The sequence below is a fragment of the Sphaerodactylus townsendi genome, linkage group LG08, assembly GCF_021028975.2.
Source record: "Sphaerodactylus townsendi isolate TG3544 linkage group LG08, MPM_Stown_v2.3, whole genome shotgun sequence".
NCBI lineage: Eukaryota > Metazoa > Chordata > Lepidosauria > Squamata > Sphaerodactylidae > Sphaerodactylus > Sphaerodactylus townsendi.
Genome location: NC_059432.1, coordinates 69,429,307 through 69,456,321, shown reverse-complemented (window position 1 = coordinate 69,456,321; position 27,015 = coordinate 69,429,307). Strand labels below are relative to the sequence as shown.

General features: G+C 41.0%; 1 protein-coding gene across 5 annotated transcripts; it reads left to right on the top strand.

Moving 5' to 3' along the window:
- The first annotated feature begins 947 nt into the window (after nt 1-947).
- TRA2B (transformer 2 beta homolog) lies at nt 948-24,305 on the top strand. Of its 5 annotated transcripts, none has more exons than XM_048505167.1 (9): nt 948-1,098; nt 10,187-10,320; nt 12,250-12,412; nt 13,819-14,007; nt 17,522-17,637; nt 18,179-18,262; nt 21,957-22,034; nt 22,898-22,971; nt 23,920-24,305. In XM_048505167.1, exons 1-9 carry the CDS (start codon nt 1,063-1,065, stop codon nt 23,928-23,930), a joined length of 885 nt encoding a protein of 294 aa, XP_048361124.1. In that variant the 5' UTR covers nt 948-1,062; the 3' UTR covers nt 23,931-24,305. The 5 variants fall into 5 exon arrangements, with proteins under 5 accessions (XP_048361124.1, XP_048361122.1, XP_048361126.1 ...); XM_048505165.1 differs by having other exon boundaries at nt 12,250-12,451; XM_048505169.1 differs by lacking the exon at nt 23,920-24,305 and having other exon boundaries at nt 22,898-22,979.
- Nucleotides 24,306-27,015: the final 2,710 nt, after the last annotated feature.

Here is a 27,015-nt window from a genome sequence, read left to right as displayed (position 1 = left end):
GCACAGGCCTTTAGAGTGGCGGTGTACCGGCATACTTGATGCCGGTGCATCCCCGGGGTCTTTCGCACGCTTTTGTGCTTGCAGTCTCAAAGCCACTGTGGTCTACAGAGGAGCCTCCAGACAGAGGCACAGTTTTTTTTTAAACTTACCTCCTCTCCGCTGCGTAGCTCTCCAGAGATGAGGGGACACACCATGACAATACATCAGGTGTCCCCTCGCCCCCATGGAGCTACGCAGGGAAGAGGAGGTAAGTGAAAAAAACAGCAGTGTGCCAAAAAATGGCACCTTCCCTTGGAGCTGTTCACTCGTAACCGGGGTAGACGCCACTGTTTTTTTTAAGACTTGCTCATTTAGTAAGTCACTAAAACCCCGTTGTGGGGAAATGGGTAGTTGCAGCTTTGCTCCAGCAGTGGCAGCTGTGTGAAGTTGTCCCACACAGTGGTGTTTTTACCAACTGTTCACCGCTGTATACAGCCCATGCGGAATCCACCTTAAATAATTATTAAGTCCATTCAGTTCAGTGGGTTTATATCAGTGCAGCCTTGCTAGCACTGCTAAACAGCTGGTCAAAAAGTGGGAAAGGGCTGGTCAAAAAGTGGGAAAGGGCTCAGCGCAATCTCCAAAAAGCACCAATTGGGCTAAAAGTAAAATTGCAATCTCTTGAAAACCTGTTTTCTCCTCGCCTGCATATTAATAAATATGCCTGGGTAAATAATTTTGTTGCCTTGAATGCTGTTTTGAAGTCTTTTTTTACAATTCTTGGGGAGGATGCGATTATAATCAAAATTAAGAAGCACAACGTTAGTCTTTACGTTACCACAAGATTCCTACATTGTTTCTTTAGCAAACCAGTTTGGCTGCCCTCCAACAGAGGTCTACACAAACTCGCGCCTCAGAAAAGGAGGGACAAAAAAACCAAGCTAGAGGATGTGAGCTGCGCGCGCGGGAAGCGGAGAGGAGGAGCTTCCAGCGTGTCGTCACTTCCTCTGCGGAGAAGCCTCGAGAACGGAAGGTTTGGTGGTAGCAACCGCGGTCGGCGACCGGTGCTCCGAGGTCGAGAAGATGAGCGACAGCGGGGAGCAGAACTACGGCGAGCGGGTAATATGCAAACTCTTGTGTGCGCAGTTTACGCGGCTGGTGTGGAGGACGAGGAGAAAATGCCGTTTCGACTCGTTATTTTCTTTTTCGGGGCGGGGGTGGGAGAAATGGTGAGCTCGTGTGCTTGGGAAAGCCGAGGATGGGCCGCCCCCTCAAGAGGCGGCCTGGTGAGCCCCCCTCCCACCCCGCTTTATGTGGGTCTGGGGCGGGAAAATGGCCCCCCGCTTCTTGCCAAGAGGCTGTCCTGACGCAGCGCTCTATGGCGATTTCCCTCTTTTTCGCCTCCACCAACGGTGCGCGGCGCCATCTTGGGCTCAAGACCCAAGTGAGCTCGCGCGCCGCCGCCGCCGCGGGAACAAAATGGCTGCTGAGGAGAAACTGTGCTGACGGTGAAATCTCTCCTAGCCTCGTTCCGCACATCACATTCAATACGAGTTGCAGTTGTTATAAATGAATTAGTTTTCCCTTTTTTTATAAATAGAACACGAACTCATGTGTAACGATTGCAGCTCGTTACAAACATCCTGTGTGGAACGATCCTTAGTTTAATCCGCTGCTGAGTACTGACAGGATAGCGAATTCACTGTGTTGCTTCCTCAGCAACCAGTCGTGCGACCAGGCATCACAAAGCCGTTTTCTCCGAGGCCCCTTATGCAGATGCAAAATAATGCACTTTCAGTCTACTTTCACAATTGTTTCCAAGTGGATTTTGCTGTTCAGCACATCTCCAAAGTGCATTATTCTGCATGTGCGGAAGGGGCCTGAGTGCGTATGAGGAAAATGGTTGGCCCTGTCAACAGGGTGTGAATGGTGAAATGGTTCTGTCTCATTTTCTAGTAGGCATGCCGTGCTAGAGATTGGAACGTAATTGCTCCTCGTGGTGCCTCTCAACATTCTTGTCCCGTTGACAAAGACTCCTGAATCTTGCTTGCATTCCTTCTTAAAAGCAGTATATTGAAGCACTTCCAGGGGCCTTAATGGCGCACACTATAGATTTTTGAATGGTAACTTTTGTTTATGCTTTAAAGACCTAAATGAAATAACTGCTACAACAGTGATAGGGACACAGGAAGCCATGTGACTTTGATATGCAAACTCTGGCTCTTCTGAGTACTGTTCCACATGGCACATTCCAGGAAAGTGAACAGGGTTGGGTTTTTTTAGAAATTAGAATAGTTTCATCATTACTATGGAGGCCAAGATAAAACTTAGTTTTTAAAATGCAACCCAGCTTTTCTGTGATGATTATTTCAAGGTTGTACAGCTGTAGAGATTGTGTTTATGAGCCAGGTGGTGAAATAGGGCATGCCACTGTTAAAATCTGGCTCATAAAATAAAGTCTCTGTTAATGGGGAAAGACATCCTAGATAAGAGGTTTTCTGTGTTAATTAAAAGAGTTATATTATGTGTTATTCTTTATGCTTGTTTGAGGTGGTGGGCAGTACATATTGTAATAAAGCTCTTGGTAGATAAGACTTGTGAATATGGCTTTTTGCAAAGTGAGTACCACTGTATTACAAACAGGAAGGTAACTTCCAAGTTACATTGATATTTTTGGAATAATATTTGTGAACATGATTTAATTATTACCACAGTGATATTTTGACTGCATCTTGTGCTCTTGTAAACAAGGGGGCAGAAAAACTTAATCAAAAATTGTTAGTGGTACTTCATGTGAGTGATCTCAACATTTAGGGCTGAGGGAACTGTAGGAGAAACTGGTGCACTAGTTGGTGTACTGGTCTATAACCTGGGAGAACAGATTCATAAGAACATAAGAACAAGCCAGCTGGATCAGACCAAGGTCCATCTAGTCCAGCTCTCTGCTACTCGCAGTGGCCCACCAGGTGCCTTTGGGAGCTCACATGTAGGATGTGAACGCAATGGCCTTCTGCGGCTGTTGCTCCCGATCACCTGGTCTGTTAAGGCATTTGCAATCTCAGATCAAAGAGGATCAAGATTGGTAGCCATAAATCGACTTCTCCTCCATAAATCTGTCCAAGCCCCTTTTTAAAGCTATAAAGGTTAGTGGCCCATCACCACCACCTCCTGCTGGTAAGCATATTCCAAACACCAATCACACGTTGCGTGAAGAAGTGTTTCCTTTTATTAGTCCTAATTCTTCCCCCCAGCATTTTCAATGAATGCCCCCTGGTTCTAGTATTGTGAGAAAGAGAGAAAAATGTCTCTCTGTCAACATTTTCTACCCCATGGCATACATGGTTTGTAGACTTCAATCATATCCCCCCCTCAGCCGCCTCCTCCTCTCCAAACCTAAAAGAGTCCCAAACGCTGCAGCCTCCTCTCCTCTTATAGGGAAGTTGTGCTCCAGTCCCTCAATCATCCTTGTTGCCCTTCTCTGCACTTCTCTTTCTTATCCTCCTCAATATCCCTTTTTTTTTTGAGATCACGCGGCGACCAGAACTGGACACAGTACTCCCAGAAGTGCGAGAATTCGCACCACTGCTTTCCTTTATATAAGGGCATGACAATCTTTTGCAGTTTTTTTATTATCAATTCCTCTTTCCTAATGATCCCCAGCATAGAGGTTTGCCTTTTTTTTCACAGCTGCCATGCATTGAGTTGCTGACATTCCCATGGAACTATCAACTAAGACGCCTAAATCCCTTTCCTGGTCTGCTGCTTGACTAATAGCACTGACCCCTGTAAAGCGTCTTAATGTAGAAGTTTTGGATTTTTTTTTTTTTTTTGCCCCTATGTGCATCACTTTACATTTTGCTACATTGAAACTGCATTTTCTGCCATTTCTGAGCCCACTCATCTAATTTATCAAGGTCCGGCTTGGGAGCTCTTTCACAATCCTTTTGTGGTTCTCACCACCCTACATAATTTGGTATCATCTGTAGAACTTGGCCACTGCAGCTACCCACCACCTCTACTTCCCAGGTCATTTATGACAATAGGTTAAAGAGCACTGGTCCCAAAACGGATCCTCTGAGGGACACCACTCCCTGACATCCTCTCCATTGTAGAGAACTTCCCATTTTACACCCACTCTTGCTTCCCTGTTTTCTCACAACCAGTTTTTAATCCATAGGAGTGACTTCCCCTCTTATTCCCTTCACATTGCTGAGTTTTCTCAACAGTCTCTGGTGAGGAACTTTGTCAAAAGCCTTTTAGAAATCCAAGTAGAACCAATGTCCACCGGTTCCACCCCTGTCCACATGCCTTGTTTACACCCTCAAAGGAACTCTATAGTAAGTTTGTAAGACAGGCTTGTTGCCTCTGCAAAAGCCATGCTGACTCCTTTCTTCTTCCTCAAGCAGGTCTTGCTTTTCTACATGTTTTATAATTTTATCTTTTAATGATAGATTCTACTCAATTCTACCAGGAACAGATGTCAAACTGAGCTGGCCTGTAATTTCTCAGGTCCCCCCTAAGATCCCTTTCTTCAAAGATTAGCGGGTGTGACATTGGCCATCTTCCAGTCTTCAGGGGATGGAGCCCACTGATTTCAGGGATAAGTTGCATTATTAAAGTGGTAGGAAGATCAGCAATTTCATGCTTAGAGCTCTTTAAGAACTCTTATAGGTAGAATGCAAGTCTAGGGGCCAGAGGATTTGGTAACATTTAGTTTATCAATGGCACTGCCAGAACTTCTTCCTTGTCTACCACTATCTTCGCTAGTTCCTCGGATTCGCCTCCTAAGAAGCTTGGTTCAGGTGCAGGAATGTTCCTCACCTCCTCTTGGGTGAAGACAGATGCAAAGAATTCATTCAGCTTCTCTGCAATCTCCCTGCCATCTTTTAGCACACCCTTTGTTCCTTTGTCATCTAACGGGCCTACCGCTTCCCTTGCTGGCTTCCTGCTTTTGATGTACTTGAAGAACTGTTTGTTGCTGGTCTTGATGTTCATAGCCATGCGTTCCTCATAATCCTTTTTTGCCTCCCTTACAGCTAACTTGCTTCTCTTTTGCCACCATTTGTGTTCCCTCTCATATTCTTCATCAGCCAAACTGGACTTCCATTTTCTATTTTCTAATTTCTATTCTAATTCCTGCACCTGTTAAGCACAATGACCATTCTCACTTCTCAGTGTGGTTGGGAGAATAAAATGGGAAAGGAAGAACTTGTTTGTTATAAGCCTCATTTTGACCAGTCGGTCTTGTGCATGGGACAAAAAATTAATTGCCTCAAGATGGCCATGAGAATTAACACAGAAGATCCCATTCTTGTAGCTCAAAACTGCATTTCAAAAAAGCAGCTGTTGCTCAGAAAGAATCTGATACAAAAGGGGGGACAGTTGAATGCTGCAAACTTAATACTTAAACATGCATACTTTTATCTCAATTGATATTTCAATCTTTTGGAACATCTGTAAACAAGGAAATGTAATAACTTGTTGAAGATGGGAGAAAACATGGTAGGGCACTCAGACTGTTATTCTGATCCAGTTAGATAGCATCTGGCATTAGTGCAACATTGCTTTCCTTGTTTTTATGAACAATATGATAGTCTCATTTCTGTTTCTGATCCAGCATGGTTACTAATAGTAAGGAATTGTTCTGGATGAATCTGTTCATATTGGGCGGGGGAGGGGACAACGACCAGGATGGGAGAAACGGAGTACAAAGGAGAAAGGAAATTGATGAGCACAAGTCATCTGTCAGAAGATAGATTATTGTGGAGAAGGCAAAGGACTCTGGCTGTTATATACAAGATTATAGTTTAGCATGAAGGAAGATGGTGTAGGAAATGTAGTATTTAAAAAACAAGCCCTGTGCTCCTTGTGGCTGAAACTAATACTTCAATCATGCATCTCTCAGCAGTGGAACGTCCCTAGCTCTGCCATCAGAATTGAGTTTGGTACAGAGGCTTGCATGATTCTGCTGAAGGGGAGCTCCCATCCATGAATGTACCTTGCAGCCTCCCCATCTCTGTTAAGCACGCATGTCTTGAATGTCTTTGTTTTAAACAATTGCTAAGAATTTCTGTGAACCCAGAACTTTTTTTGCACCATCCAATCCTATCTTTGCCTTCCTAGTGAAGATATTAGTTTGTGCGTGCTCTTCATATTTTAAAAAGAATATAAAGGCTGACTATCCTCTTAAGCCTTTAAGAGTTAACGGATTCTGGTAGCTGAAGAAAGTCATAAATGTGAGCTGACTGTAGATTTAGAGATTAGTGGCTAGCATGTAATCCATGTGCAATGTAGCCTAGATGCGTTTGTACAGTATGCATCCTTACCTATGGAATCCAGGTGAGAAAAATACAGGACTCCCCCACTAACATAACTGATCAGATGGGATAGCTTTGTGGCTGTCTGTGCATTTCCTTTTCTGTTTCAGAAAAGAGAATAGAAAAGGCTAGTGTGACACCTTCTGGCTAAGATAATAATTTGAGATTCTGGAAGGGTTTATGTCACATCTTACAATAGTTTGTACTCTTACAAACTGCTTCCCCTCACAAACTGCTTCCCCTCTTTTATGGAGGCCTATTTCATGATATTGTGATAAATCATCAGTTCTGAGATTTGGGGCCTGTCCTCCAAGCACAGCTCTGCACAATTGAAGATATGTTTGTAACATTTGTGCAGAAGAGCTGGGTGAATTACTCATATGTATGTAATATTTTGCTGAAAAGTATGAGCTAAACAAATTTTGTGTTAACTGCTAGGGTTGTTTTTTAAACTGTTTCACTTAAGCAAATTTTGCTCTCTTCACTTAAATAATAGCATTAGGACTGAAGTTCCTGATTCTAGTAATTGATCCAGATATAAATAGCTTTGGGTGCTACGTTGAGCATATCTTCTGCTGAGTCATTCCAAGTTTTGGCTGCCAGCTTCCGCTACTAAAGGCAAACTCAAATGGCTTTTATTTTCTGTAATTGAGCCTGTCATAGTCCTCCCTCCCCCCACACCTCATCTAGCTCCTGTGGATTACAGCCTTGACCTCAGATCTACAGTGAGCAAATGTTCTTGATAATCTGTGCCATTTACCACAGTGAACTCAAATTTTGCTTTTGGTTTTATTTACTAGTATGACAGAGTGAATATTTTAAATAAAAGGATAGATTGATTTAAATTGGGTACCGACTATAATTCATTTTGCCCCAACCAGGGCATATACGAATTGTTTGCTTTATCTGTTCACAAGTAAATAGAACCCTTATACTGTCCATGAGTATCATCCAAAACCTCTGGTGATTCTGTCTGCATTCTTTTTTGCTGTGGAATGGTTGCAAAGATCTTTGTTTTAGTTCTTCTTCTGTATACATATAGCACAAATAAAAAATCACTTCATAACTGTCCTGAGAACTTGCCAAAAGCAAGGACAAATTTTATTTATTTACTTATTAGATTTATAGGCCTCCTCACCCCCAAAGGGGGTGCTACAGAAAAATAAATGTTCATGCTGTTCAGTTGGAAGTTCATAAAGTAAATGACCATAAAAATACAATCAGGAGACCTGCAAGGACTTGCAGAGGGCATGTCCTTTTCCCCTTCCTCACTATTTTCCTCTTTCCTCTATTGCCTTCTCCTTTCCTCTCTTAATATCCACCAGATATCCTACTTTTAACTGCCCTCTCCCGAAGGCCTCTCCAGCAGAAGGTTAGGTCCAGTTGCATGGTCTAGCTCCTGGCTATCCCCCATACACTAATCTTTCCCTGCTTCCTTCCTTCTTTCCTTCCAACCCACCAACCAACCTATATTTTTTCTCCTCCCCATCATCGGCTGTATTTATTTACATCATTTGTATCCCCTTTCTCCACTATGCTAACCTACAGCAGTTTATAGTATTTTCTTCTCCATTGTATCCTCATAACAATCCTGTGAGGTAGGTTAGGCTAAGAATGTGTAATTAGCCCCAGGTCACCTGGTGAACTTCAGTAGCAGAATGGGAATTTGATGCTAGTCTTTCCAGGTCCTGCTCTGAACCTCTCTAGCCGCTACACCAGCTTCCATGCAGTCCCTGCTGTTGAACAGTAGTGAGCAGCTGGGCCTGTGTGAATCAAGGCATGGTAGCAAGACGTCCAGTGGTTGCTGCTGGGCCTGGCCTGGTGAATTCTGGCTCAAAATCTGAGAGCTGTGCCCCTCTCCCCAAACTGATAGAAAGCAAGATAAGAGTGCTGGTAGTACTGTTGTGGTTGCCTAGTAACAACTATTGAGGACATTCGTTTCTTTCAGCTACAGGCTTTGCTTGTATTATTTTGGCGGGGGGGGGGGTGCAGGTACCAATGTGAATGTACTTTTAGAGGTCATATTTTTCTGCAAACCTTGGGGATTTTCTCAGGTTTTAGGACTTTTCTCAGACTCATGGCTTTAGTCTCTGGATTTGAATATCCACAAATGGAATCATGTTGAGAATTAAATATGTGGTTGATAAATAACCCGATGCATCACATTTTTACTGCTTGACTTCAGAGATTGCATATTTTTGTTCTCAATTTTTTCTTTTACGTGGGCAACAGGCTTTATTCTGCTTGAAGGTCATTTGGGAGCTAGTGTGGCTTAGTAGTTAGTGTCAGACTAGGGTCTATGAAACCCATATTTGAATTCCTTGCTCTGCCATGAAAGCTTGCTGGGTGACGAGCCAGTCACGCATACTCAACCTAAGCTACCCCACAGGATTGTTGCAAAGATAAAACAGAGGAGAAGACAAATAAGCTGCTTTGGATCACTATTGGGAAGAAAAACAGGGTAAAATGAAATAAATAAAATAATGGATTGGGTTTAGAAATCCAGCTGGATTAAATAGTTACATTAAAATGACATCTAAACCAGTGTCTTGAGAGACACAATCTGAAATGTTTTTGAAAATCTAATTTTTGAATACCACATTCCACTAGCATTCCTTTTTTTAAAAAAATGTTGTTTTTTCAACCTGCTTTTGGGTAAGAACAATTTCTGGTGTCTAAAGAACTCATCTCAGCTCACTATTACCCCATTTCTTAAGACTTCCTCAGACAGTACGTCACAGGATGTTAAATCTGCACGATTATTGCTGTGTTACCAATGCAGATTTTTAGTTCAATAATTCACTAAAATTCTAATAATTCTTGCAAAGGTGTCATAATGAAATGATAGCATTCTGCGTTATTGTTGTAGACGTTAGGGCACATGCTATTATCTTTGCAATTCATAATGACTCTTGATAATACAGAAAATAAAGGATTTTTGTTCAATTTTTGCATTTCAGTTATATGATTCTGCAGACATTTTTTATTAAATAACTACCAAACTTGAGCAGAAATATGAAGATCGATGACTTTGGGGCATATTAATTTCTAGATGCAAATGTGAACAGTTGTAAGAGTTTTGAAATTTTCATGTCATTCTGCTATCGGATCTTATTTCAGCTATTGCACATTTAGTAAAGCAGGCATAACTAGAGAGTTCATAGTTGGTCAATCATTTTTAATTAAAATCACATTTTAAAAAATTAGTAAAGTGGAATCAGCAATACAAGAATTGCATATCTATTTAAAATAGTACAAACACATAGCATTTTTTCTAGTTTCAGTCTTGGCACTAGAATATCTATCCTGGAGTTTTAAATATTCTTCATCCTGTTCTTTTTTTATTAAGGTTAATGTTGAAGAAGGAAAATGCGGAAGTCGCCATTTGACAAGTTTTATATATGAGAATTATTTGAAGCTCAGGAATAAGTGAAGCTGAAATTTGAAAAAAAAGAAAGTGAATGCATGCTAATTATCAGACCAGAAGTCCCACTTATAGAATATTGAGCAATTTGTGTGAAGTGGGGAAGATGAAAGAAGTCAGAATTTGAAACGGAAGAATGAAGAAAAGAAATAAAAATGAAGTTAAGATAAGAAGTAATCTGGAATCTGAAAGCACTACGCTAAGTAATTACTAGTCTGTTTATGTGTCCCTGTATATTTTGCTAAACATGCATGCAATATTTGTTTAATAGAAAAAAAAAACCATACACAGGGTTTTTAAAAAGTGCTTAACAGGCAAAAAAATCTATAAATCTAGGCAGTTCTATTGGCAACTGCCCGGACACATAATGAAGACAGAGATCTTTGACATTTTTACCAGAGCTTGCTTAGAGTAAAATATTGGAGAAGTTGTACTCAGATTAAACTCTTACCTTTTCTACATGCAGGAATCCCGTTCCGCTTCCAGAAGCGGAAGTGCTCATGGTTCTGGCAAATCGCCAAGGCATTCGCCTGCTAGATCTCGATCCAAGGAGGGTTCCAGACGATCTAGGTCAAAGTCTAGATCGAGATCTGAATCTCGGTAAGTATGTCATAGAACAAGTGGTTTTTCTTTTAACTTAACATTTTATCTAAAAGTGGCAGTCTAAATACTCATGAGAAAAGGAGGCCTGTAAACCATTGTGATGCAATGGAGTACATTATAGGCACAGCAAGGAAAAGATTCTTATGTTGAAACTGTTCCTTTTGGGCACCACAAGATTACTGTTTCAGCAAATGATGGCTCGTGATGTGAAATACTTGTACCTTAAATCCTCGAGAGCGTCTGCAAGTTTAAGCAGACAGTATCTGACCTTGATGGAACAGTGTTATTCAGTGTAACACAACTTCACGTTGGGTCCTATTAGCAGACTGACCTTTTGTGTTTGTTGAACCAATATCTTGGATATTACAGATGAATATCAAGCAGTATTCAAAAGAGTAATTAAAATATATTAAGTGGAGGTCCCTGAGAACCATTCCTGAAAAATAGTTCTGTTAGTTTGCAAACTTGTATAAATTGACTATTTGAAGAAGGTATGTTGAATTTACAGATCATTCTCCCCCCCCAAGGAATGTCTAGTGTAGTGATGGTGAACCTATGGCACGGGTGCCGGAGGTGGCACTCGGAGCCCTCTCTGTGGGCATGCGCACACAGAGTTCATCATGTGGGGGGTGGAAAATTACACACACCCACACAGACTGATCTGGGCCACTGAGCACAACGTGTGCGCACCGCAGTGAGCAGGGAGGATTGGGCTGGCGGGGCTAGTGCCTGTGCTCCGAGTGGCTGCTGCCTGGGGGGGGGGGGTACAGAGGAGGTAGAGAGGCTAGCCCCTGCTTGAGTGGGTGGCGCGGAGGAAGAAGGAGCCAACCGTTTTTTTCTAAACTAAAACCTCAGCATTCAGGTTAGATTGCCGAGTTGGCACTTTGTGATAAATAAGTGGGGTATGGGTTGCAATTTGGGAACTCTTTCTCAAAAAGGTTCGCCATCACTGGTCTAGTGTGAAACCTTAAAATTGTGTGACTAAATTTGTCTAGCAAAAGCAAGGCCTTATCCAGCCAATGTGTACTTGAAATCTATGTAAATTGACTGATCTGTGAATTATTCATCTATTGGTGTACCATATGAACTTTTAAAGTACTCCCCTCTTTGGAAATAACTGTCTTAAAGAGCGGTGTATTTTTTGCCTGAAAGTTCCTGTGCCTTGCTTGGGTTAGGCTGTAGAGCAGAAACTGCTGATACATTCTTGTCAGCACTCAAGTATGCACCAATTATGTTGATTACTTGTAGACATAGAAATATCCGAGATACCTACCGTATAAACTCTAAGCCAAATTTTTTCAGCCTTTTTTTGGCTGAAAAATGCCCCCCTCGGCTTATACCCCCCCCCCCCCCCGCGCAGAGCCACAGCGCTTACCTATGAGTGGCGAAGCCTCGTCCCCCTCACTAACTCACACTTTCTTTCTTGCAGGCTCAAAGTTTAAGGTATTGCTGCTGGGAAGCTGCCTCTTGAGGCAGCTTCCCTGTAGACTTAGAGCTTAGAAAGCCGGCAGCTTCCCTGAAACAACGCCTTAAACTTTGAGCCTGCAAGAAAGAAAGCGTGAGTTAGTGAGGGGGAGGAGGCATTCTCTACTTCGCTTTCTCCTGCTTTCAGCCACTTTCCTTCTCCCCAGACCCGCCTCACCCCTCCTTTAAAAGCCTCCCAAAGGCTTCTGGGGCACTCCTTTCCTCCAGCTGTGGCCCCTTTGCCGGCTCAGCACCCTGCCTCCTGATGGATCTTTCCCACCCTCGGCTTATACGCAAGTCAATAAAATTTCCCAGTTTTTTGAGGTAGAATTGGGTGCCTCGGCTTATATGTGGGTCGGCTTATACGCGAGTATATATGGTATGCTTCAATCTGTATGTGCCTTGTGAGCCATACATTTGATTTGTGTGGTTCAATGTAATCTTGGTTTTCATATTCTCTAGATCCAGATCAAGGAGGAGTTCTCGGAGACACTATACAAGGTCTCGCTCACGTTCTCGATCCCATAGGAGATCTAGAAGCAGATCTTACAGCCGCGACTATCGTCGTCGACACAGCCACAGCCATTCTCCTATGTCTACTCGCCGGCGTCATGTTGGCAACAGAGTAAGGCTGTCATCGCAGCAGTTGAGAGATGATTCAGCTGTGTGTGTCTTGGAAAGTTTTAAAGTTTCAAATTACTCAATGTATAAGTTTAATAGAGAAGTTTAAATTATTGTATTGTATTAAAGATGTTACATTTTATTTTAGAAAATGCTATTTAAGAAAATGCTACATAATACTTTACATTTGTTTAAGTTTGAACCTGCAACTTTAAGATGTTTCTACAATTTCAGAACATTTTATACTAAGTTTTGCTTGCAAGTAATTTGTTGTGATTCTCTGTCATTTGGGCATACCTTTTATGTAGAGGAAATGGTGTTTCCAGAAATTATAAACCTAGCTTCCTTTTTCATATCACAATTCTCCAAATATTCCATTAAAATTGTTAACCTTGAGTTAATTCTGAGCTTCTGCAGTAGCTTCTTGAGGGTACAGTCCTAAGAAAGATAGGTCCAAGGATGAACCCAAAACAAGTTAATTGAACCTTGCTGATAGCCATTCACACAAAGTGCTTTGTCTAGACAGCTATTGATTGCAGATGTTTTTGCTCTGCTGTATAATGTCTGCAAATAAATGCAGATATATGCCTGACATTCTTAAATCTATCATTTGTTATCAGCATTATAAGCTTGTGTATTACTTTTACAATAACATGTCTCATTAACTTAAAAAATTGCTTGATCCAAACCACAACTCTCTTAATGCATAAGTTAGTCTGATCTTCCACTTGTAGTTTATTAATTTGCTATAAATTGATCCTTGGGATTGATGAGATATTTGAGCATATGAAAGAAGTCCAAAGCACAAGACTGGGTGGTGAGGTATGCTTGGCATCCTCCTCCTGTTTTGTCCATCTTGTCTTCCCTGATCAAGAGGATATATTTACCATCTTGTATTTTCAATTAATTTATAATTATTATTTTTTAAAAGACAGAAACAACAACAAACAGGAAAAAGGAGAGCTCTTGATGCCCTCTGCATCAAATATAATAGTAGTTAAAGATTTACCACTTGCTCTCTAGTTACAATTATGGAATTATAATTCAGTTAATTCTTATTATTGCTATTAAGATTCACTCTTTTCTCTATTATACCCATTTTCTTATTTTCCTAGTCCTTGAATCCACAAATCATCAATTCATTTTTTTTTTTGTTTTAAGTAAGATGTCCATTAGGGATTTCCAGTTACCAGTAAACTTTGATAAATTATTTTAGGACCTTGTATTTTTCACTGCCTTTCTCAGTAGTGATAGGAGTTAAGCAGTTGTATCCTAGAATGTTTCAGAGCTTTCTGCCTCTAGTAGCAATAGTAGCACTGCTATGTTTAACAAAATGCTTAAAACGCTTTGGCGTATATATTTAATTTTTATAATTGAGAACTTCTGCCTTTGTCTCTTTTTAAAAAATAGGCAAATCCTGACCCAAACTGTTGTCTTGGTGTGTTTGGGTTAAGTTTGTATACGACAGAAAGAGATCTGAGAGAAGTATTCTCTAAATATGGTCCAATTGCTGATGTTTCTATTGTATATGACCAGCAGTCTCGACGTTCAAGGGGATTTGCCTTTGTGTACTTTGAAAGTGTTGATGATGCTAAGGAGGTAAGTAAACATTTAAAATGCTCAATATTTGTAAAACCTATAAGCTATTTTTTTAAATCAGAATCTGTATAAGGAGAATAGATTTAAAATCAAAGGCAATATCCATTGCCAAGAAAAGGGTGATTCAGACAAGTGATTTCCATGCTGTCCAAATGGGCAACAGTTTACATCTTGAACAAAGTTCTGTACATGTTGTTGCTGTTATGCTTATTTGCTATACTTATTGAATATCTAAATAAAACCACTGGGAGAAGTTGTGTGGAGACTTGGGCTGAAGTGCCGTGTGGATGCCACCCATTTCTATTACTTCTGTCCAGATCAGATGAGACGGATGTTCTGAATCAGTGTTTGGAGGTGTTAGTGGACTGGATAAGGGCTAACAGACTGAAATTTGAGGTGCTTGAAATTTGATGTACAATTTGAGGTGCTGTCTGTTTATATAGTAAGGTAGGGCTTGGTGAATCCCAAAAGTCAGATCTCAGTGGTATCTAGAAATGTCATCATGGCACCTCTCCCCCCACCATACATGCACTGGCCATTGAAACAGAGTTAGCATGCTGTGTAATCAGACCAGAGTGGTCTGTAGCCCAGCCTTCTGACTGACTGAACCCAACTGGCCTTTCTGCTGTCAAACTGAACCCAGCTGGCTTGCCCAATGGAGATTTGGTCTTGGTTGTTTTATCCTTGATGGAACATGGAAGTTGTTTTCTATCCCTTGTGGCTGACTGTAATGAGAATTTGCTTGGGAAAAGAGGACCTAAGAATAACAAGCCATGTACACTTCTGAATCATATTTGATTATGAACTGTTCCTAGGCAGTGTTTACTGGGGAGGAGGTAATCTGGCAGCAGCCTTAGCTACAAAACAAGCTTGCACTCCTGTGCCTTTGGATTTTCCGTTTTTCCCACTCTTGTACCAGGATTCACTTCTTTAAATGAATATTTTTTTTTCCAAATTCTAGTCTTTGTGTACCCCAAATTTAATTTTTAAGACCTAGCAAATTGATTGTGGGTTTGAGATGTTGACATCAAACTAACTTTGTTGAGATGAATTATAGAAGAAACAGCCAGTTTCCACCCTAACATTTGAATTTGATATAGAGATGAGGAGGGAAATGATTGTCAGAGGGCTCAGCGGCTGGCTCCCTATCTCTCCCAGTCTGACCTGGCCACTGTGATCCATGCGACGGTCACCTTGAGGTTAGATTACTGTAACTCGCTCTACGCGGGCCTTCCCTTGCGAGTGATCCAGAAGCTAAAGCTGGTCCAGAATGCGGCAGCTCGGCTTTTGACAGGTGGTGGTTATTTAGATCACATCACCCCTGTACTATGCCGCCTGCACTGGCTCCCAGTGGAGTTCCGGATCGTTTTCAAGGTGTTGGTATTGACCTTTAAGGCCTTACGCAGCATGGGGCCCTCATACCTACGGGACCGCATCATCCCTTGTGTCCCACATAGGCCGCTGCGTTCGGCGGCGGCAGAGCTGCTGGAGACCCCTGGCCCTGCGACGATGCGGCTGGCCTCGATCCGAGCCAGGACCTTTACAGCCCTGGCCCCTGCCTGGTGGAATGCTCTACCTCCAGCTGTCCGGGACCTTGGTGAGTTCCACAGGGCCTGTAAGACAGAGCTATTCCACCGGGCCTTTGGGGGGGCTGGCCACGGTTCTACCACCCCCCACTGAGGCTGCCTGCTTTCCATCCTGGTTGGGTCCTGATTCCATCTTGGGTCCTACCTACCCCCTCCCTCTGTTGGCCTTTAGATTGGGCGCCTGTTTTTAACAACTTTTGTTGTTTTAATCTGTATTTATTCTCATAACTGCTGCTTAAGTTTTTAATGGGTTTAAGTTATATTTTGTATTGATTTGCTGTCTTAGAGAACAGCCATATTGTGAATAAATAAAATGAGAAAAATGAATGGCTCCTAAATTTTTAGAGTAGCTCTTAAATCTACAGGAAGTTTAAGGCCTGTAGGAAGTCAAGTCAAGGTTTCTGTGATCTGCTTGCTCAGGATGTTTTTGCATTTCCCTCTTAAGAATAGGAGTGTCATTTGGGTTGCTTTTAGTCCCCAGGAATGGAAATGGTGCAGATGTCTTCTGTCGTGCCTTTGGCCAGAGCCATCCATGCTCTGCTTACATATAGATTGGGCTACTGTCATTCACTTTACATGGGTCAGTCTTTAAAACGGTTTGAAAGTTTCAACTGGTTCAAAACTGACATCAGACCTGAACAGGGAATATATCTTGCTAGGTCTGAAAGCTTTTATACTAGCTACCCATTTGATTCAGAGCCAAAAAATTTTGTGCTGATGTTGGTAGATAAAACATTATATATAGGCAGGGACCAGGGTCCTTGAAGAACCACCTTCCACCATATGTACCTATGAATCCACTGAGGTCAGCATCTGAGTCCCAGCTTAGTGCTCTCTTACATACCAAAGGTAAACACGAACCTTCATTGGTAGTGGTGCTCATATGATGGTATTTCCTCCCCACAGTGACTTTCTGGCGCCATGTTTACATTTCTTTAAGGTGTACCAGTACAGGTAGTTTTGCGCTCCAAGCTCAAATTAATTATGCCCATTGCTATGTTTTTAGGGATTTTATAATGATTTTTGAACTTTTACTCTAATTTCCTTTGGCGACGGTAGTCCTTTGAATCTGACTCGTTTTGTTAATGCAGTTATGTTTGCACTATATAACTGCGTCTGTTGAGAAAAGGAGTATAAGTGTTGGTTAACTCTCTTTGACCCTTTATGGACAAGGGTAGTAAGCTAGACCACTTGAATCAGTAAGCCATAATTTAATACAGTTAGGTGTTCCAAATATGTTGCTGATGGGGGCTACCTTATACTGAAATTTGAACTCACAAAATGGTAAGCTGTATTATATCTGCAGATCTGAATTATTGTTTGAATTAAGCAAAATCCATATTCTATGGGATTGCTGATGAGGCTGTATCTAGTGACTTCTGTAAATCGAACTAGTTTCCATTTTAGCATTGGCGAAGGTGGATGGTCTCTTGCTTTTAATTAGGGGCATTTTGATACAGGTCTCATAAAGCACATGCAGGTACTTGGGTCTTTCAGCATATTATCTGAAACAGTATGAGTTAGGCATTTGGCATACATAACACATTGTGTGAGATACACAGATTGAAAATGTACAAGTCCCTGCCCTTCCCTCTGAAACGCAGACAGTGAGTGGAAAAGATCAAGCTCTGTTTTTGTAAATATTTTTCAAGCAGTCACAGTTCTGAATAGCTAAAATGCCAGTCCAATGTGGTATATATGTAGTCCATTTATACTCCAACTTTATCTGCAGTGGGGAGTCAAAAGTGACTTGCTTCATTCACTTCTCCATTTTATATACTAATGAAGTAGCTTTAAAATAAGAAATGCAGAAATTGCATGAGAGCCCTAGTAGTAAGAATTGCTGAACTCAGCTTTGTATCTGATTGAATTTGCTTTAATCTAAATGGGAATACTGTATAATTCTTTTTTCCTTTTACTCACTGTAGGCAAAAGAGCGTGCCAATGGAATGGAGCTTGATGGGCGAAGGATCCGAGTTGATTTTTCAATAACTAAAAGGCCACACACACCTACTCCTGGAATCTACATGGGGAGACCTACTTAGTGAGTTCTTATAGCTATTGCTTATCAAGAATCCCTACTTTAACAGTATTGATGAGTATTTCCAATAAGTAGGTGCATGTCCCTGAGTTTCTGTTTATACAAGTTCACAAAAGCATTGTGAATATAGAATCTGTGATTCTTGACTCCTTCAATGGAGGACTAAGTTTAGCAGAAAAGTTGAAGCAATCTTCCTTGCAATTATTCTTGGGGAAGCATTTTACTCTGGTGGTCCATGTATGGGAGTGTGTTTCATAATTCCCATTCTGCTTTATTAAGATTTATCAATTTTCTTTAGGTCCCTTAACTTTATGTGTTCTAAAGGCAGCTGATTCAGACAAAAGTAGCGTAATGCATAAATTTGAATATTTCCCTTCAGCCACAAATATTAGCTCATATTTTTTAAATTCAGTTACAGGTTCAGTTCATGATGTTGCTATGCTAGACTGTTCTTGTTATGTGATTTACAGTATCTGCTCTGTTATGTTGTTGTTTAGTTATGTATTGTCTGTCTTCGCAAACTATTCTGTGAATCTCTTTACAGTGGTAGCTCCCGACGAAGAGATTATTATGACAGGGGTTATGACAGAGGCTATGATGACCGTGACTACTACAGCAGATCGTATAGGTGAGCTTGTTAAACATTGTTTTGCTGAACTATGCTTATGATATAGTTTAATGTGATCTATACTGTAATTCCACCATACAGTGAAGTTTGTATTATGTTCTTGTTGTCATGAATGTCTTAGTGGCATCCATATTCACATATAACATTAAAAGGACTGATAGTTGCTTGTTCCTCACTACACTGGTAGACTCACTATTAGAAACAATCTAGTCAAAAAAATCTATAGATTTCATACATGCTTTTCTGACAGAATCACCAGCAGAAAATTACCCATTTACACATACTTTGGTGAAGGCTAACTCCTTGGCACCATAGTTGGATTATTCCTTTTGTAATTTCTGCTTTTACTAACTTCCTTGGAATTTACTGGTGTGCACAAACAGGGATGTAGAAAATAAATCTAAACAAAAATTCTGGTGTGCTTTACACTTGCATCAATTTGTTTCAGAAAGAAAACTGAGATGATGGATATAAGTTAATGATAAAGAACATACAAAAAGCTCATATGACAACCAGTTACTTTGTCCCAACAAAAGATATTTGCTTCAGCCAGTGTGGCGTAATAGTTAAGAGCAGCAGACTCTAATTTGGAGAACTGGGTTGGATTCCCCACTCCTTCACATGAAGCCTGCTGGGCGACCTTGGACTAATCGCAGTTCTGTTAGAACTCTCCAGCTCCACCTGCCTTATAAGGTGTCTGTTGTGGGGAGGGAAAGAGAAGGTAATTGTAAGCTGCTTTGAGACTCCATAAAAGTAGAGAAAACTGGTATATAAAAACCAACTGTTCTTTGGGTGAGACAGATTTTCAAAAGTGTCATTCATGAATCACAAGGAAGAACATTAAAACAGGAAACACATTTAAATGATGCACTTAGCAATACTTTCAACTAGATTAAACCATAATAAAGCAAGTGTGGGTTTTCTTCTGCTCAGTGCAATCCAGCAAACCTCAGTCTATCACTTCTCATCAGTATGTAAGAAAAGCCATGCTGAATCAGATCAAGCCCAGCAGTCTGTTCACATACTAGCTAACCAAGTTCTTCTAGGAAACCCACAAGCAAGACTACTGCAGCAGTGTTATCTAGTCTGTGTTTCATAGCTTCTAGTATAATAAGCATGCTCCTCTGATACTGGAGAGAAACTAGTTAGGAAGTAATTTATTTATTGGAATTATAGCCTGCCCGTTTGATTCCACACGGCTTCAAGACAAGATGTTGTCTAACTTGGAAGCCTGTTGTAGTCTATTTTTGTGGTTTGGTTTGAACAAAATTATGTTATATTGCCAGAAGTAAATTTATTTATATCCTTCGTGTACAGTTTGCTTTTCTTGCTGAGACCCAAGGTGGATTGCAAAATAGAAAACAAATAGCACATTACATCAGATAGACAATGTAATTGGATTAGGATTACAACATTAGGAAGCAGTGCAAAAAACCTGTATGGCATGACATAGTGCCTAAAGTGCAGAAAGTGGGTTACAGAGGTAGAATATAATGCAGTAAAAGCAAGGGGATGCATAAATAAATGTTGAGATACACAGGCAGTGATTTAACTAGAAGATGAACTGACCGTGTAGGAAGGGAAAGCAATATTCAGTGTCTATATACTCCTGTAGGTCGTGTTCATATATAGCTGTGATGTGTAGGTAGTATATATTGGGAGGGGTGTATATAGTATATATTGATCTCATACATTCTCTCTCCATCATATATGCAGCCTTTTAATATGCCTTGCCAGTACGTTTACACAATCTGTTCTGAGATAATGTTCCTCTTTGCCACGGAGCTTGAAAATCTTGTATGGTTAATTGGCAGAATAAAGTGCTGGCCTGGTTGTAAGATTGCCTAGAGTGTGCCGTAATGTGGCCTAGCTCGTCAAGCCTCCTGTCTCTCAAATTATTAGTAGATTTTATGCATTCATTTAGTCCCGGTGAGGTGTTTCAATTGCCTACCCTCCCCCACACACACACACACTCTATAGCAGTGGTGGCGAACCTCTGGCACGGGTGCCAGAGGTGGCACTCAGAGCCCTCTCTGTGGGCACATGCGCATGGTGTTCGTCATGTGGGGGGCGGAAAAACACACACACACACACCTAGGCTGGCCTGGGCCGCTGGGTATGACGTGCAAGCCCGAAAGCAGGGAGAGGACCTCCCTGGCTTGGGTGGCCTGCTCCTGGTGCCTGTGCTCCAGGTGGCTGCTGCTCGAGGGGGGGGCAGAGGAGGTGGAGATGCTAGAGAGGCACAGAGCAGTGCGTGAGGGACCTGCCGCAGGCTAGAGCAGGCTGGGACTCCCTGCCTCAAGTAGAGGTGGGGGTGCAGAGGCAGGAAGTGGTGGGGCTGGAGGCCTTCTTGGAGCAGCGCTAGAGGGCAGAGCTGCAGGTGCACACAGAACCTGCTGGAGACTGGAGCAGCTTGCTGTTTTGCTAAGCCATGCTGCTTCTGAGGGGCAGCTTCACCCACTACCACCAAAGTTTACTCCCAAGTTAGTGTGCAGTGCACCTGGAGCCAACCCCAGCTTTTTCTAAACAAAAACCTCAGTATTCAGGTTAAATTGCCGTGTTGGCACTTTGTGATAAATAAGTGGGTTTTGGGTTGCAGTTTGGGCACTCGGTCTCTAAAAGGTTCGCCATCACTGCTCTATAGCAATAAGCCACTGCCCCCCGCCCCCCCACACACACACATATCAGAAAGTATAGCAATAAGCCATTGCCACTCAGTTGAGGTTCACAGATTTACCCTCACATTTTGCCTTATCATATATAACATGCTTTCTTTGTTAAATATGGGCTAAGCATAGTTTTGCCTGTTGAGTTCCCAAATTATCAAGTAGAAAAAGGGCATATACTATTCTAAATATTGAAAACAATTGTATCAGCTAGCATACAGAGCAGCAAATACATTTTCTTTGGTTTCTGGATAAAGTCTTGGCTTGGTTCCAAAGTAACATGAACAATGAGGAGAACAAAACTTGCCTGCTCCCTTACAACCCCTGAAATATTACCCCCAGAGATCAGGACCCTTCAGGCAGCTCTGGGAGTGATACATTGTTTGAAGGGGAACTGGCTAAAATTTCTACCCACCAATGGAAAAGTAAGATTGAATTGAGTTTCAAAACAGTGATGCTTCCATGAACTCAGTGTTGATACTTGCAAGCCTGACATTTTTTCACTTTTTGTGGTACTTAACATCATTAGGAGTTGGTGGTAGCTTGTACCTTCTAGAATTCTCCTTTAATTTGGATTTTCATGGACAAGCATTCAAGTTCAGTTCTATTGGGTATCCAAACACTTAACATGTATTGTGGGGGCTTCTTGATGTATTTGTGGTATTTAATTAGTATGCTATCATCTATGTTGAATTGCCTCCTAATTTACTCTGCCTTGTCACAGGTGAGTGCACAGTCAGGTATTGTCGAATTTTGTCATGTTAAAGCTGAAACCACATACTATAAGAACTCAAAATACCTACATTAGCAGACTGTCCCCTGCAGTTTGTGATGCTGTTGAAATCACAGTAGCTGTGAACAAATAACTCCTTCTGTGAATCAAGGTAACCAGTGCTATTACTGTACAGCTGCTCTTGAGAGTTATTATGTGTGACCAGTGTGTCCCTTGTGTATTCCTTTATATCATTTATATATTCAAACTCATTTTTTAAAAGTTCAAAAAAGTTGTTCTGCTTATGTCTTCACAGAGGTGGTGGTGGAGGAGGAGGTGGAGGAGGAGGAGGAGGAGGGTGGCGAGCTGCCCAAGACAGGGATCAGATGTACAGGTACGCTAGGAGAGGTCCCAGTACCTTTTTTAAAAGTCCAAATGGTGAGATGACTTGCTAGGACCTTCTGTACCTCCCCAGGCAGTAAAGATGGGGAAGTTGAATATTTCAATAGGCAGTATTGCCACCCCTGAAAACTCTTCTGTTAATAATTCTATAAGCATTTAACAGCCTTGGAGTTTACATTTGGAAAATTCATAATTGGTGCCAAGGAGTTAACAGTTTGACCTAATAGTCACCCAGAAAATTATAGTGGCAAAACATAGTAGAATTTAGGCATAAAGGTAAACAGTGCTCCTACCACAAGTGCAACATGCTCAAACAAGAATAATATTTTCTGGTGCGAACGTGCAATAAAAATGACAATTACTTTAGTCAGATTGACGTATTCCAAGAACAACTTTAGCCCACAAGCATGTTCCTGTAAAAATAAGTAGCAGAGGCTTTCCGTTCCCCTGCTCATTCATCAGTGTGTCTCTGTGATAAGCTGGCTAAGGATGATAAATGCTTGTTTAGCTGCAGTTGTAATGGTTTAATGTTTGTATTTGAAACCAGTATTTGTCTTGGATTCTGCTTGTCAAATCCCCCAATTTATCAGAGTAAACTGCCTGGGCTTTAAATTGAGCTTCTTCTTTTTAACACAGTGGATTTTATGTTGTTTTATTTTTTACTGTTAATCTTCAACAAGAATAAAATTGTAATATGGGAATTATCACGGTTTGGTATTCAGTTTTTACTTTTGGTATAGATGAGAGATCACATATATAGTGACAGAAAGAAATGGTCTGTTCACATGTGCACACATGAAAGGGTACCAAGTAAATCTCAGTAAGGAATGATGACAATTTACTGTTCCTGTGCAGGAGACGGTCACCATCTCCATATTACAGCCGAGGAGGCTACAGATCTCGTTCCCGGTCTCGATCCTATTCACCTCGTAAGTAACAAAGTGCACTATACTTAAAAGTTTACCTTTTGGAAAGGGTGCAAATAAACATGAGCACTGTTTTTAATTTAATAAAAGAAGGGGTCGCAAATAAGTTTTTTTAATGAGCTGTTTCTGAGTACTGAACAATAACACAAGTTACTCCCTCCCAGTATGTTACTAAGTTTAATTGAGTCCTATAAACAGACTGGGACATGGACTAGGAAGCACAATGAAGCTATTAGCTTTTTTTTAAAGGCCCAGATCAGGTATTTTCCTGGGTTTTCTAAGGGATTCACAATCTGCAGCAGCTAACAAAGCTGACTTGAGACTCCCAGAAGTTACCTTCAATAATGTACATTATTATATATACAAAATATTTAAAAATTCTGGTAGCATGCACGTGGGGAAATGCCTGTGACTTGTAAAGTTTATTTTTCCTAGTTTTCATCCACTGTCCTGTTTTCAGAAATACACATTTTCTGTACTGTGTGAGAATACAGAATTACACAAGGCTTCAGAAACAGCTGTGTGATGCCTTTTTTATTAGGAGCAATCAAACATCACAACATAGCAAACATTTGTTCCCTTGAACTCTTAATCAGGTTAGTTATTTAAGAGGACTAGAGGAAGGAAGAGTTTCACAGTAGGGTAGAGAAAGTACCTTATACAGAACTAAAAAGTCTTTAACGTGGAATCTAGGACACAGGAGATCCAACTAGGCCAGATAATGCTGGAAGGAAAACCAGCCTCAAAATGCACCGAAGGCCACGGGAATGCAAAAATATAATTGGCCACAGCAAACTGCAGGGTTTTGTGTCCTGCCATAAAACATCTTTTCTCTTTTTTCCTTCTCCCTCTTTTTAAAAATTATATGGTGGTTTTAAATTTTTTGTGTGAATGTACAACCTTTGCAGAATTTCAGGATTCTAACGGAACTTATAATCTCCTTATTTGCAGGTCGTTATTGAAGTGTGAAACTGAAGATTTTGTAGCTACATGCAGTGCATTGAAATTGCAAACTTGTGGACAATAATTTGTCACTTTTGTTCAAGTCTAATAGTGCCTAGCGAATAGGTGACTTTTACATCTTTTATGGAGACTACTTTTGGTGAAGTTTTAAGATGCTGTTTCATTCTGCATATTTGTGTAGTTGGTGCTTTGTTCAGAGTTGTGTTTTGAGAAAAGTATGTCTTCTGCATGTGTTAGTCTGAACTTTGCAGGAAAATTTCTATTGTCCAAAGTTCTTCATTTAATTTTTTTTTACAGTTTTCAGGGTATTTTGAAGATCAAAACCTGTATAATATGCTTTCAAATGGTGGCATAATAAAGTTTTTTTTTACTTACCTTGAAGCCCATATCTCATACTTAAATGAAGTGTGAGTTGGAGACGGAACAAAACTGCTTAAAACATCCACAGTCCTGTACTATAAACCCTCCCTCTCAGTAACCCTTGATAATATAATATAAAGTATGAATAAAAGTCCATATTGTACCTTTCTATTTCTTTCAGTGGACTATGCTTTCTTTGGGTACTAATAGTTACAAGTTGCAATATACCTGCTTGGAAACTGTGATAAGGAAATGTACATTTAAGTTATAAATATAGTGACTTGGAAATTTTGCTAAGCAGTTTACAAAGCGGTCCAGTTGTCTTTGGGTCCAGGATCCATAATGTACAAGTGTAAAATGCTTTACTAAAGCTGAAAAATAGTTTGGCTATAATGTCTCTTTTTGAAGACTAATGGCAAGGGAATTTTGAGAGTGCCTGAGGTGAGAGGATGGGGGATTGTTCCACGAGCCACTGAAGGGACTGGTGGAAGGCTTCAGAGTTATACCCCCTGCCAACAATTCCTCATGAGCCACCAGCTTATCAAATTTATATTAAAAACCTCTTCTAAATAGGCAAATTGATGACATTAAGTCCTCTGAAAGAGCAACTCTTGGTGTGAGATCAAAAGGATCACCTTTTTTTCTTTGAAAAGCAGATCATTCACGCTGTACTGTAAGTTAGTTTTGAAAGTCCTGTCAGTAAATCACCTTGCAAGCCTTTGCTGTATTCAAGTCGAACTCTTGAATTATGCTATTTCTAATAGTAAAGCTTGTCAACATTCAAGAATTGACATGTGGAGCCATTGTTGCTAATGGATAATATGACTTTGTTTCAAGAGATCTTGGATAGCTGACAAAGACCTTTGAGGTCCTGGAGAGCTTCTGGAATGTGACAAAACAGACCCACTGGGTCCTGGTTTGTCTTGCCATTTGAGATGTCAGTCAGGGCACCGCTGGCCATCCATGTCTCCACTTGACAATGTGCCACTCCTTCCTTCCCCAGCTCTTGGAGGAGTTTTCTTTCCCCCTTTCAGTACACCACTGCCACCAACCAGCCTTTGAAGGAATTACTGCAGAGAGGGATGGGGGTTCTGTTTCCTTCACTGCTGTTCTAAGGCCTTACCTCATGCCTGCATCTCTTGCTGCTCAGGGTCTGGTTAACATGGGGCGGCTGCCTGCGCTAATACATCGCCAGGGGATTAACAGCCTGCGGTTTATCGAAGTCGAATAGGCAACTGAACTACTCTCTTCCAAATGCATTGAACAGTATGTTATCCGCACCACGATAAAGCATGCAGGAATTTCTTTGTTGTCGAATGCACTGCCTGGGTCCTAGTGCCTACCTAGCCTGCTCCCCCAATCCGTTTGAAAATAAAAATACATTTTGGCATAAATGCTCTTGTATCAAAGTGCTGTGTTGAATAATGCGCAAAATAATGGTTTTGACAAGCAGTGCGTAAAAATGAATGATATTCTCATTCATTCAGGACTTTTTCAACTGCTGCACCTCAACTAACCAAACTCATTTTTATGTGAAAGTATAGCTATCTCTATCTGCATAGCTTAGACTAGACTGTGCAAAAACTGTAATTCCTATAAATTGCTTGAAAAAGTACAATGAAACAAATGGCATGGCTCAAGAGGAACTAAAGTTATAGTGTTTTATGTAGTAGGATCAAGCATGTTCCACTGACATTTATCTTATCCCCACTCCCACCCCCCAGCAGTCCTTTCTACCAAAGAATGGGGAGCTGTCTTTCCATTTGTTCATGCAAGTAGTCTGTTTATGTTTATGTAATCGCAACAACAAATAGACAACAAATAGGGATTTAGTACAGACTATCCTGATAGTTTTCTGAGTTAATAGCAGCTAATTTTGGCGTTCTTCTGACAAAGACCCTTTTGCTTAATGTTCAGTATAAGGAATTATCAAAGCAAGTTATGTTTTCTGCAAAAAAAAAAACCAAGGAAGGTGCACGCACGCACTCAAGTAGCAACATTTTGCATGTAATAAAGTGAATGCCAGCAGGTTCATATCTTTGTCCATTTGCCATTTAATTTCTGGCTTACTCCCAAAACTAGGAATACATTTCAGCAACGGTATTTCTCACGCTTAAGGAATTGCATACATACACACACTGGGCTTAAAGGAATGCATTTTAGGAGTTTACCTCAGTTCATACCATCCCACATGTTTAGGTTTGCATTCACCAACAGGTTGATTTATTGCTTGTAACTTTGGGAGAAAACTGATCTGATCAGTTACATCTGCCTTGGTATTGTCCAGCTCAGAGTACTGCAGTGTGTCAGCTCAGGCCAAATCCAGCTAGTTCAAATGACAGCAGCTAAAGGGCTAGTGTGAGTTTTGTACCAGTTATGTCCACTTCCACGTTGTTTTTGAAGCCTAGTTCAGAGTACTGGTTCTTACCTTTAAAAATTTTTAGAGCAGGACGTTCCAATTACTGGAAACAGTAGAGCCGGTATTTGCGTGGCAGCTCCTTATCCCAATTAGTATCATTCTGACCGTAGCCGCGATGTAATAAGAACATTTTCTTGGGAGGCCTCAAAGTATTTTTCCTTGGGATTCTGCGAGCGGTATTTTAATGATAATGGCGCAAACCTGAAATTGGTTTTCTTTTTTGTAGAAACGGGAATAAAAAGTTCAGTAGGGGAACCAAAGCAGCGCATGGCACGGGTTGATTAATTTCCTCATGCCGTTAGGTC

Coding starts and splice junctions, on each gene's coding strand:
- TRA2B (XM_048505165.1), top strand. CDS start 1,063: ATGAGCGACAGCGGGGAGCAGAACTACGGCGAGCGG. Junction 14,008..17,521: donor GTGTTGATGATGCTAAGGAG/GTAAGTAAACAT, acceptor TACTCACTGTAG/GCAAAAGAGCGTGCCAATGG. Junction 18,263..21,956: donor TACTACAGCAGATCGTATAG/GTGAGCTTGTTA, acceptor ATGTCTTCACAG/AGGTGGTGGTGGAGGAGGAG.